We start from the raw sequence: 11,594 nt of genomic DNA on the forward strand, positions 1-11,594 counted from the left end.
TTTGACAGCGCATGGACACTTGTAAAGAACTGGGGGATGTCTTGTCTTTCTCTTCCTTCCCTGATGAAGCAATCAAGCGTTTGTTTTCTTTACATTATCACTGACAGATTATTATTAATAAACCTGCACAAAAAATCCACAGGCAAATGCACTTTGAATGTTTGTAAAAAAAGGGAGGGGGGACCTCTGTTTTCAGTGAACTGTGGTGACATGCTCTCTGAAGGAACAGCAGCTCAAATTTTATACAGGCAATCCTATGGTGAGGAAGAGATGAATATGCCTCAGAGTGATCCAAAACAGAGCAACACGATGTGTAAAAACAAGTATTCACTTTTTCAGCTTTGTTCATTCCAGCTCTCCATTCCATTTTCCATTTACTGTTGTCAACTTCCATGTCAACAAATATTTCACAATCACCTGATTTCGAGCGGGTGTGTTACGAAGCGTGTGTGAAACGTGTTCAATCGAGGTGTTCAAACACACCCCAGTAAAGGAAGTGACAAGGTCAAGGACCAAGGTGCCTCAGCTTGCAGACCTGGAGTCCGGCGTGCAACAAAACGCTCGTCAGTTGAGGCGTCCGAAGCCGTGCATGGTCTGTGGACTGGTGTGGGTGGGGGGGAGGGGCTGGCTGGTCTTGGGGCATCCCATTCCTGCCCAGCAGACAGCAGCAGATTCATGATCATCAGCGTCACTGTTTCAGCTTCAGTTTCTAAAGGAACTGTCACTAGCATCTGGACAAAACCATATAAGCTAGCTACACATCTGCTAGGCAGATGCCTGACCAGCAGCATAACCCAGCACACCTAGTCAGGCCTCAAGTGCATACTTGTATATTTGTGTACCTATCAGAGTGGATTTCTTCTTCAGAATTTTGCCAGAGGACGACACTTCTGTTGCCAAGGGTTCTATTTCAGTGTGCCAAGTGCATTCTGCACATGGGTGCTCAGTTTATCATCTCACCTGAATGACTTGGTGCTCAGTTTGATTTTCCAGTCAAACTTGGAAGAAAGGGCAAGACCCAGATTTGAGCCCAGCCCCTCACAGACATTGTATAGACCAATCTGCGTCTTAACCATTCAGCCACCTTCCTCACAAAGTGTCTCAAAGTTATATCATCATTATCTTCAGTGTTGCTTACAATCCAGCTGACTGCACAGGGCCATACCAAGACTGAAAAAAACTGTCAATAATGAGCCAGTCAAACCTGAAGGGGAACAACAATCCTGGAAAAGAAAATCTGGCTGTTGTACTGTCACACTCATGCATGTCAACCATGGACTGGCTCTGATGTTGACCATTTCCTCACTTTTTCACCAGCGAATTAAAACAAAACGTAACCTGAACACACGCAACATCAAACCTAACAATATGGCAATGCTATAACCATCTGGGCAAAAATGTTGATTACAGTGCAGAGTGTCATGCCCCCGAGTTACATCCCCACTCTCTCGGCCAAGAGGGTTTTAAGACAGTCAGCAATGAGATGGTTCCCAAAGGCCAACTAGCCCCCAAGGCTGCAGCACTAAGAACCAGTGCAATCTTGCGTCCTCGTTTGAGAGTCTTTGTCCTTCACCCAAGACTAAAATGCAAATGACTTCCCACTGCAGTGGAGAAACCACTGATCATACAGCCCCTCACCCCTCACTCTGCTGTTCCCACCCCTCACGCTGCTGTCCTCACCCCTCACTCTGCTGTCCTCACCCCTCACGCTGCTGTCCTCACCCCTCACGCTGCTGTCCTCACCCCTCACTCTGCTGTCCTCACCCCTCACTCTGCTGTCCTCCCTCACTCTGCTGTCCTCACTCCTCACGCTGCTGTCCTCACCCCTCACGCTGCTGTCCTCACCCCTCACTCTGCTGTCCTCACTCTGCTGTCCTCACCCCTCACTCTGCTGTCCTCACCCCCCTCACTCTGCTGTCCTCACTCTGCTGTCCTCACCCCTCACTCTGCTGTCCTCACCCCTCACTCTGCTGTCCTCACTCTGCTGTTCCCACCCCTCACTCTGCTGTCCTCACTCTGCTGTTCCCACCCCTCACTCTGCTGTCCTCACTCTGCTGTCCTCACCCCTCACTCTGCTGTCCTCACTCTGCTGTCCTCACCCCTCACTCTGCTGTCCTCACCCCTCACTCTGCTGTCCTCACTCTGCTGTCCTCACTCTGCTGTCCTCACCCCTCACTCTGCTGTCCTCACTCTGCTGTCCTCACCCCTCACTCTGCTGTCCTCACCCCTCACTCTGCTGTCCTCACTCTGCTGTTCCCACCCCTCACTCTGCTGTCCTCACTCTGCTGTCCTCACCCCTCACTCTGCTGTCCTCACTCTGCTGTTCCCACCCCTCACTCTGCTGTCCTCACTCTGCTGTCCTCACCCCTCACGCTGCTGTCCTCACCCCTCACTCTGCTGTCCTCACCCCTCACTCTGCTGTCCTCACTCTGCTGTCCTCACCCCTCACTCTGCTGTCCTCACCCCTCACTCTGCTGTCCTCACCCCTCACTCTGCTGTCCTCACCCCTCACTCTGCTGTCCTCACCCCTCACTCTGCTGTCCTCACTCTGCTGTTCCCACCCCTCACTCTGCTGTCCTCACTCTGATGTCCTCACCCCTCACGCTGCTGTCCTCACCCCTCACTGCTGTCCTCACCCCTCACTCTGCTGTCCTCACCCCTCACTCTGCTGTCCTCACCCCTCACTCTGCTGTTCCCACCCCTCACTCTGCTGTCCTCACCCCTCACTCTGCTGTCCTCACCCCTCACTCTGCTGTCCTCACCCCTCACTCTGCTGTTCCCATCTGTAAGCTAATGTCAGTCTCTGATATAATCATAACAGTTTAATTCAGAAAGCACCTTTCCATGTAAAACATGCTCTGTACTTGTGGTACAATGTAAATACCAACATTAAAAACATGCATTTAAACACTAAAATGAAAAGAAAAAACAGGAAAACCTACATGCATAGCCCTTTACAGTCAGCCAACCAAACACTCAAGCACAAATTTAAGCGCGCGTGTGCGCGCGCACACTCACACACACACACACACACACACAACACACTCATCATACACATCACAGGAAAAAGCCTAAATAATGCAATATCATGTCACAATACTTTCTAAAAGAAACTATCACAGTACTTACAACTATTCCCAATATCACAATAAACAACAACAACAAAAAACAGTTCACAGCTGAAAATTCACTTGACTCTTCTGACACATCACAATACAAAATAAAAAAATGTACATTTTAAAATGCAAAATCTAATTCATTCTACTCCAGGAACAAGTTAAGTCTTACCATGATGACTCCCCCTGTGGACCAGGTACACATATTCTCCTTCCAACCCATCATTCTTATTTCCTTTATTCTTGCTTGGTACAGTTGGCATTCAAAACTGAACCATTCAGGGATTGCGGAGGCATGAAAACAAAGCTTTGTTCGACCAATTAAATCAACAATTCTCCATTGATTTTCACCGTATTAGTGAACCATCCTGGGTTGTTTTTTCTTCAGTGGTCTCATGTAGAAGTGGTTGATCTCCCAGGTCAACATATGTGCAGACCTGCTAGTGCCTGAACCCCCTTCGTGTGTATATGCAAGCAGAAGATCAAATACGCACCCAGAGTTCGGTGGGTTATGGAAACAAGAACATACCCAGCATGCACACCCCCGAAAACGGAGTATGGCTGCCTACATGGCGGGGTAAAAACGGTCATACACGTAAAAGCCCACTCGTGTGCATACGAGTGAACGCAGAAGAAGGAGAAGAAGAAGAAGTGGTCCAGGGGAGTTGCAGCATGCATGAAGATGTGGGGCAGAATGAGTTAAAAGCTGTCACACACACACACATCCCCACCCCTCCCACACAGCACATCACATACAAGCCGACTGACCGGGCGTGGCGGTGGCCGACCAGATGTTTCGTGTGGCCACAGGGTCGCTCCACTGCATCTGCAGTGGGCGGTGTTGGGGGGCGGGGGGCGGGGGGTCCAGCAGGTCAGGGAAGTCTGCGGCCGGAGGGAAGTGCAGCCCAGGGCCCGGCAGGTGCTGCATCATGGGCCACGTGTTGGTGCTGCCTGCCTGCCGGTCCTGTCCACCGCCACACAGAGAGACACGTACCATGATAATATCACTTAAAACCACATGATAATATCACTTAAAACCACATGATAATATCACTTAAACACACGCAGACAGGCACACAGCAATACTGATGTCCACCATCACACAGAGAGACATGTACCATGATAATATCACTTAAAACCACATGATAATATCACTAATATCACTTAAACCCACGCAGACAGGCACACAGCAATACTGATGTCCACCGCCACACAGAGAGACACATACCATGATAATATCACTTAAAACCACATGATAATATCACTTAAAACCACATGATAATATCACTTAAACCCACGCAGACAGGCACACAGCAATACTGATGTCCACCATCACACAGAGAGACACGTACCATGATAATATCACTTAAACCCGTGCAGACAGGCACACAGCAATACTGATGTTCACCACCACACAGAGAGACACGTACCATGATAATATCACTTAAAACCACATGATAATATCACTTAAACCCATGCAGACAGGCACACAGCAATACTGATGTCCACCCATCACACAGAGACACGTACCATGATCATATCACTTAAAACCACAGGATAATATCACTTAAACCCACGCACAGGCACACAGCAATACTGATGTCCACCCATCACACAGAGAGACACGTACCATGATAATATCACTTAAAACCACATGATAATATCACTTAAATCCATGCACAGGCACACAGCAATACTGATGTCCACCTATCACACAGAGAGACACGTACCATGATAATATCACTTAAAACCACATGATAATATCACTTAAAACCACATAATATCACTTAAACCCACGCACAGGCACACAACAATACTGATGTCCAGCAGCATAACCCAACGCACTAAGGCCTTAAATGCATGCATATATACTTGTGTACCTTTCAGAGGGGATCTCTTCCACGTAACTTTGCTAGAGGACAACTCGTGTGTTCTTTTTTAGTGCACAAAGTGCATGCTGCACACGATACCTTGGTTTATCGTCTTATCAAAATAACTAAACACTCCGTATGATTTTTCCTGTCAAACTTTGAGAAGAGGCAAAGGCAGGAATTGAACCAAGACCCTCACAGGCACTGTACTGGCAGATGACCGTTCTGCCACCTTCCACCTTACTCATATCGTACTAACATCACTTGAAGCCATGCAGGGAGGCACAAATAGTGGTACTACTATCAGACTTACATCACTTAAAAGGAGCGTCAGCAATACTCACATAATCCAGAAAGTCAGAGTGCATTTTGTTCTTGCCTCCGTCCCCTTCGTCCTCACTGCTGTCGTGTCTGAACACCCCAAACCAACACAACACATGGTTAACACACCACCATACTTATGGAAATGTGCACATCATGTCAGGTAAAAAGTCAATCCCACACATCACCAACAACAGCAAAAAGGTCAAATCCAAGTCGCCAAATTTTCTAAAATGTAACAAACTTGGTGGAAATTTGTTCTCATTTGAATGCACCACAATCACTGTTCTTCCAATCATCAAAAACGTGAAGCCTTTTTGAAAGTTGAGCAGAGAGCTTTCAGTTGATCTCCTTGCCCTTCAGTAACCAGCTGGAAAATTCAAGCTTTGTTGAATACACACCATCCAGGCTTTTTTTTTCTTTAATCATCCAGTGTATCTAATAAGTCCTAAGCAAGAAGTCTAAAACCTTCTGTCAAATGTGTTCTGTTCCTTGTACTATGTAATTATTGAGTTTAAAAATGTATAAAAAAATTTAAAAAATTAAAAAAGATATATACAAAAAAGTCTGGAACCCATATGAAAGTGACAGTATTTTATGTGTCAGTCATTGCCAGTTGCATGAATCCTAATCTGACACAGCGATAAGAACTGTAATTTCAGTCAGAAGGATATTTTACGGATCTGTTTTTAATAACATTCATTTATTTTTATCCATTTCAATTATGGTGGAAAATTTCATTGCTGTACTTTGGCAAAAGCCACATATGTTTGTTTCTGTTTGTTTTTTTTCTTTTCCTGCAAAAAGAACCAAATTAAGAATGTTTACAAACCTTGCCAATTTTTAAAAAAAATAATTTAAAAAAAAAAATCAAGGACTTAAAAAATGCATGTCATTTTATACAAATTTTTAAAACCTGTATGAACCCTAAAAGTAGAAATATATTATTTGAAGACCACACACACACACACCAACACATACACCAACACACACACACACACACACACACACACACACAAATACCTGGAGTCAATGGCGTTGACCATGTCTTTGCCAACAGCGAAAAAATGATCCCCATTGGAAGAATCGTCACTTCCATCAGAGCCATCCTGAATCCCCGACCAACTGCTGTTTAGGGAGTCCCTGTGTCAAACCATTGAGAACACACTGTCAGCATGGTCTTTTGCTATCGATTCTTTCAGTATTCTTCCCCGGCCTGACCAACGTGCACAGTCTACGCGCAGGTCAAGCATCTTCTGGTGTAGCATGTATGGACCAGCCTGCAAGCTTTGACACCTCTTGAAAGGGCAGCATCAGCAGCACTGACTTGAAGTTGTGTACCTTGTGTGTGGAGAAGAGTTACCATTCTTTATTGTTTGTTAATCGTTGGCTCTTCTAGCCTCATTATTCTTTCAGTCTTTCATTCTTAAGGAGGAAGGTGGCAGAATGGTTAAGACGCTCAGCTGCCAATACAGAGAGTCCGTGAGGGTGTGGGTTCGAATCCTGCTCTCGCCCTTTCTCCTAAGTTTGACTGGAAAATCAAACTGAGCGTCTAGTCTTTCGGATGAGACGATAAACCGAGGTCCCGTGTGCAGCACGCACTTGGCGCACTGAAAAAGAACCCATGGCAACGAAGAGTGTTGTCCTCTGGCGAAATTACGTAAAATGAAATCCACTTTCATAGGTACACAAATATGTAAGCATGCACTCAAGGCCTGACTAAGCGCGTTGGGTTATGCTGCTGGTCAGGCATCTGCTCAACAGATGTGGTGTAGCGTGTATGGATTTGTCCGAACGCAGTGACGCCTCCTTGAGAAAGTGAAACTGAAACTGAAACTATTCTTTCATGTCAAGTGAAATAATCATTGATCATTGAGGCAACAATAAGTTTGTGCACTAGCTGAATGGGTTGCATAAGCAGCACTGACTTGAAGTTGTGTACCTTGTGTATGGAGAGAGTCACCACTCTTTGTTGTTTGAGAAGGAACTGTTGACTGTATCAAACCATCAGAGTCAGACAAGAAAGTGGAACAATGGCATAAAGGTAAATCACACTGGATCAAATCCCACGCTCACCAGCTTCTCTTCCTCCAGTAGACCTTCAGTGGTGATCTGGGTGCTAGTCCTTTAGATGAGATAATAAACAATAAACCCAAAGTCCCATGTGTGGCATGCACTTTGCACACGCAACAGAACCCACGGCAACAAAAGGGTTGTCCCTGGCAAAATCATGCAGAATAAAATCCTCTCTCATCGGAAAACATGTACATCTGCACTGCTGCAGGCCAAAACAAGAACAAACAAAAAAGGGGAGGGGGTGGCAATGGACTGTAGCTACACTTGCCTGGTGAAAGCAACCCAAACTAGAAATATGTTGTGTCAATGAGTAATACAATACAATGCAATGCAATACAATATGTCTCTTAAGAGCACAAAGTCAGCCCTGCAAAAAAAATAATACAGTAATGGGGTGAATGAGAAAGATGACAGACAGAATTCTTATATATTTTTGCAGCACCTGAGTGAGAACATCAGTATAAAGCCAGAACATCAGAAAGAGGGTGAGATAGAGAGGGGGAGTAATAATAATAATGGATATTTATATAGCACACTATCCAGAAATCTGCTCTATTAGCCGTATGAAGTGCACAGGAACAGGTGTCGAGATGGCTGCCGGAAAAAGATGGCGCTAGCCAGGGGGACAAAGGGGACGTTACCTACTTCCGGGAGGTTATCGGCCATAGTACTTTCGTTTTCTCCGCATAGGCAGATAGTAGTTTGCACAGGACAGGAATGTCAGACCCCTGCCGGAGTCTGCACTAGTTGGGTCACGGTTAAGTATGTGTAATTAAAAATGGATACTTATATAGCACACTATCCAGAAATCTGCTCTAGGTGCTTTACAAAAACGCTTTTGTTAACATAAAACATTACATCTATGTTACATACACGCACCAAAATGTGACTACACACACTGCATACATACATTTTAACATACATGTGTATCTAACAGCTAGTAACTGAAAGTGAATGTATATGAGAGTCTGTGTGCGTCAGGTGGTGGGTATATTCTCACCTATGTCCATGAGTGTGCACATATGTTCACAGTGTACACTGTGTGAGTGTGGGCATGTGTGTGTGTATGAACAGGTGCGTGCATGCATGCGCATGTGAGTGAGAGAGAGAGAGAGAGTGTGTGTGTGTGTGCTTTCATATTGCTTCAGACTTCTTTAATATATTGAAACTGAAAATATTCATACTTGTGCATGTGTGTGTGTTCATACTGCTTCAGACCTCTTCAACCGCAACTAAACATGATATTTCTTAACAGACACAAACTGTGCGTCGTATGATTGCGTACACGTGTACGAGCACACCCACACGCGCACACTCCGCGCATCTCTCGCTCACCCCACAGGCATGGCGGCAGGCTGGTACAGCGGCCACGTCCCACTGCCCCTCATCTCCATCCCCCCTCCACCACCACCACCACCACCACCACCTCCACCACCAGCAAACGACGACCACTGCGACCCTGCTCCCCCCATCGCCCCCATCCCCGCCAAAGGCCCGGCCATCCCCCCTATACCGCCACCACCCCCAGACCCCAGAAAGGCAGGCGGGGGCCGGGAGGAGGGGTGGGAGAAGTCCGGGGAGGGGACGAAGCGGGAGGCGAGGGGCGGGGGGTCCAGGAAGGGGTCCAGGTTCTGCTGGCGGAAAGGGGAGTGAAGCTGCACGGCCGGCAGGCTGGCGCGGTGGTGGTGGTGGTGGTGGTGCTGGTGGTGGGGGTGCTGGGACCAGGCGCTCCCCCCTCCTCCCATGGACGACAGGTCCAGGCAGCCCTCCGAGCGGCGGTGCAGCTGTGGGAGGGGATGTGATCATGGTCACTGTCATGGTGTGTACGTATCGTGTTGTATTGTATTGTATTGTATTGTGTTGTATGTACTGCAAATGTGTAGGGTGTGATCATAAACAGTTTAATTATCCCGTGTCTTCCATTACTGAAATGGTAATACTCAAACAGTCAAAGTGAACTGCAGCAACAGATTTGTTGCAGAAGATGTCTCAAGTATATATAGCTCTCTCTCTCTCTCTCTCTCTCTCTCTCTCTCTCTCTCCCTCTCTCTCTCTTTCTTCCCGCTGTTAATATTAGAAAAACACACTGCTCACTCTCCCCTTTTGCTGTCAAGAAAAGAAAAGCTAAAAGAAGTAAAAGGAAAAACAGAAAATGATGAAAAACAAATTCTCTCTCTCCCTCTCTCTCTCTATTTCTCACACACTTGCTTCCTTTTCCCCTATTTCCTGGAAAAAAAAAAAACCCATTTGTGTCTGAACTACTATCACACTATATCCTTTCTTCCCCTCTCTTAACATTCCCCTCCCCCTCCCCCCCCCTTTCGCCCCTGCCCCCTTACCAATCAGCATCCCATATTTCCTGACATTAAAAAAACATAATAAAAATAATAAAACTCTTGCGTCTGTCCAAAATTTACACACTGTACTCCCCCCCCCCCAACCCCCTCGTTCCCTCTGGCACTCCCCACCCCCCACCCCCCGCCTCCTTCTCCACTTAATGTCAAAAACACACACCTGACACACACAAAAATAATGAACAAAAAATATCAACCCAATGTCTTCCCTCCCTCCTTACCCAGTTAACTTCAGAAACAGACACTTACTTACTTACTTACACACACACACACACACACACACACACACACACACACACACACACAAATGATATGAAATAGTGAAAATAAAACCCCATGTATCTGACCTACCACCACACCCTATCCTTCCTCCCTCCCTGTCTCACCCCCTCCCTCTCTCCCAACTTCCCTCACCCCCTCCCCAGTTAAAGTCAGCAGCAAACACTTGGGGCTGAAAAATAAAATAACAAAAAAAAACAAACCCAACAATAATAATCAATCAATCAATCAATCAATAAACAAATAAACAAAAAGACAAAACCCAATGTGTCTGACCTACAATTACACTCCTGTCCTTCCTCTCACCCCCCCTCACCCCAATCCCCCCTCCCCTGCCTCCCTAGTTAATAGAAACACACACTCAACACTAAAAAAAAAACCACCCTAAAAACCCTAGTTAAAGTCAGAAACACACACTCAACACTAAAAAAAAAAAAAACCCTAAAAATCCTAGTTAATGTCAGAAACACACACTCAACACTAAAAAAAAAAACACCCTAAAAACCCTAGTTAAAGTCAGAAACACACACTCAACACTAAAAAAAAAACCACCCTAAAAACCCTAGTTAAAGTCAGAAACACACACTCAACACTAAAAAAAAAAAAAACCCCTAAAAATCCTAGTTAATGTCAGAAACACACACTCAACACTAAAAAAAAACAAAAAAAAACCTAAAAACCCTAGTTAATGTCAGAAACACACACTCAACACTTTAAAAAAAAAAAACAACCTAAAAACCCTAGTTAATGTCAGAAACACACACTCGACACTAAAAAAAAAAAACACCTAAAAACCCTAGTTAATGTCAGAAACACACACTCAACACTAAAAAAACACACCTAAAAACCCTAGTTAATGTCAGAAACACACACTCAACACTAAAAAAAAAACACCTAAAAACCCTAGTTAATGTCAGAAACACACACTCAACACTAAAAAAAAAAAAAAAAAACCCACCTAAAAACCCTAGTTAATCTCAGAAACACACACTCAACACTTAAAAAAACCCTAAAAACCCTAAAAACCCTAGTTAATGTCAGAAACACACACTCAACACTTTTTAAAAAAAACAACCTAAAAACCCTAGTTAATGTCAGAAACACACACTTGACACTAAAAAAAAACACACCTAAAAACCCTAGTTAATGTCAGAAACACACACTCGACACTAAAAAAGACACACCTAAAAACCCTAGTTAATGTCAGAAACACACACTCAACACTAAAAAAAACAACTAAAAACCTAAAAACACTAGTTAATGTCAGAAACACACACTAAACACTAAAAAAAAAAAAAAAAAAAACCCTAAAAACCATAGTTAATGTCAGAAACACACACTCAACACTAAAAAAAAAAAAAAAAAACCCCACCTAAAAACCCTAGTTAATGTCAGAAACACACACTCAACACTAAAAAAAAAAACCCTAAAATCGCTAGTTAATGTCAGAAACTCACACTCAACACTAAAAAAAAACAAACCTAAAAACCCTGGTTAATGTCAGAAACACACACTCGACACTAAAAAAACAACCCTAAAATCCCTAGTTAATGTCAGAAACACACTCAACACTAAAA

General features: G+C 44.7%; 1 protein-coding gene across 1 annotated transcript in view; it reads right to left on the reverse strand.

Annotated features, from left to right (window-relative positions):
• Positions 1–512: 512 nt before the first annotated feature.
• LOC143285486 (uncharacterized) overlaps positions 513–11,594 on the reverse strand; it is a 26,596-nt gene continuing 15,514 nt past the window's right edge. The window contains exons 5-9 of the mRNA XM_076592811.1: positions 8,720–9,168; positions 6,332–6,451; positions 5,332–5,398; positions 3,885–4,080; positions 513–650 (exon numbers count right to left, since the gene is read on the reverse strand). Of these exons, the coding sequence (XP_076448926.1) occupies positions 565–650; positions 3,885–4,080; positions 5,332–5,398; positions 6,332–6,451; positions 8,720–9,168 (918 nt within the window). The 3' untranslated portion in view covers positions 513–564. The remainder of the gene's footprint in view (positions 651–3,884; positions 4,081–5,331; positions 5,399–6,331; positions 6,452–8,719; positions 9,169–11,594) is intronic.

Source organism: Babylonia areolata, chromosome 9 (assembly GCF_041734735.1).
Source record: "Babylonia areolata isolate BAREFJ2019XMU chromosome 9, ASM4173473v1, whole genome shotgun sequence".
Taxonomy (NCBI): domain Eukaryota; kingdom Metazoa; phylum Mollusca; class Gastropoda; order Neogastropoda; family Buccinidae; genus Babylonia; species Babylonia areolata.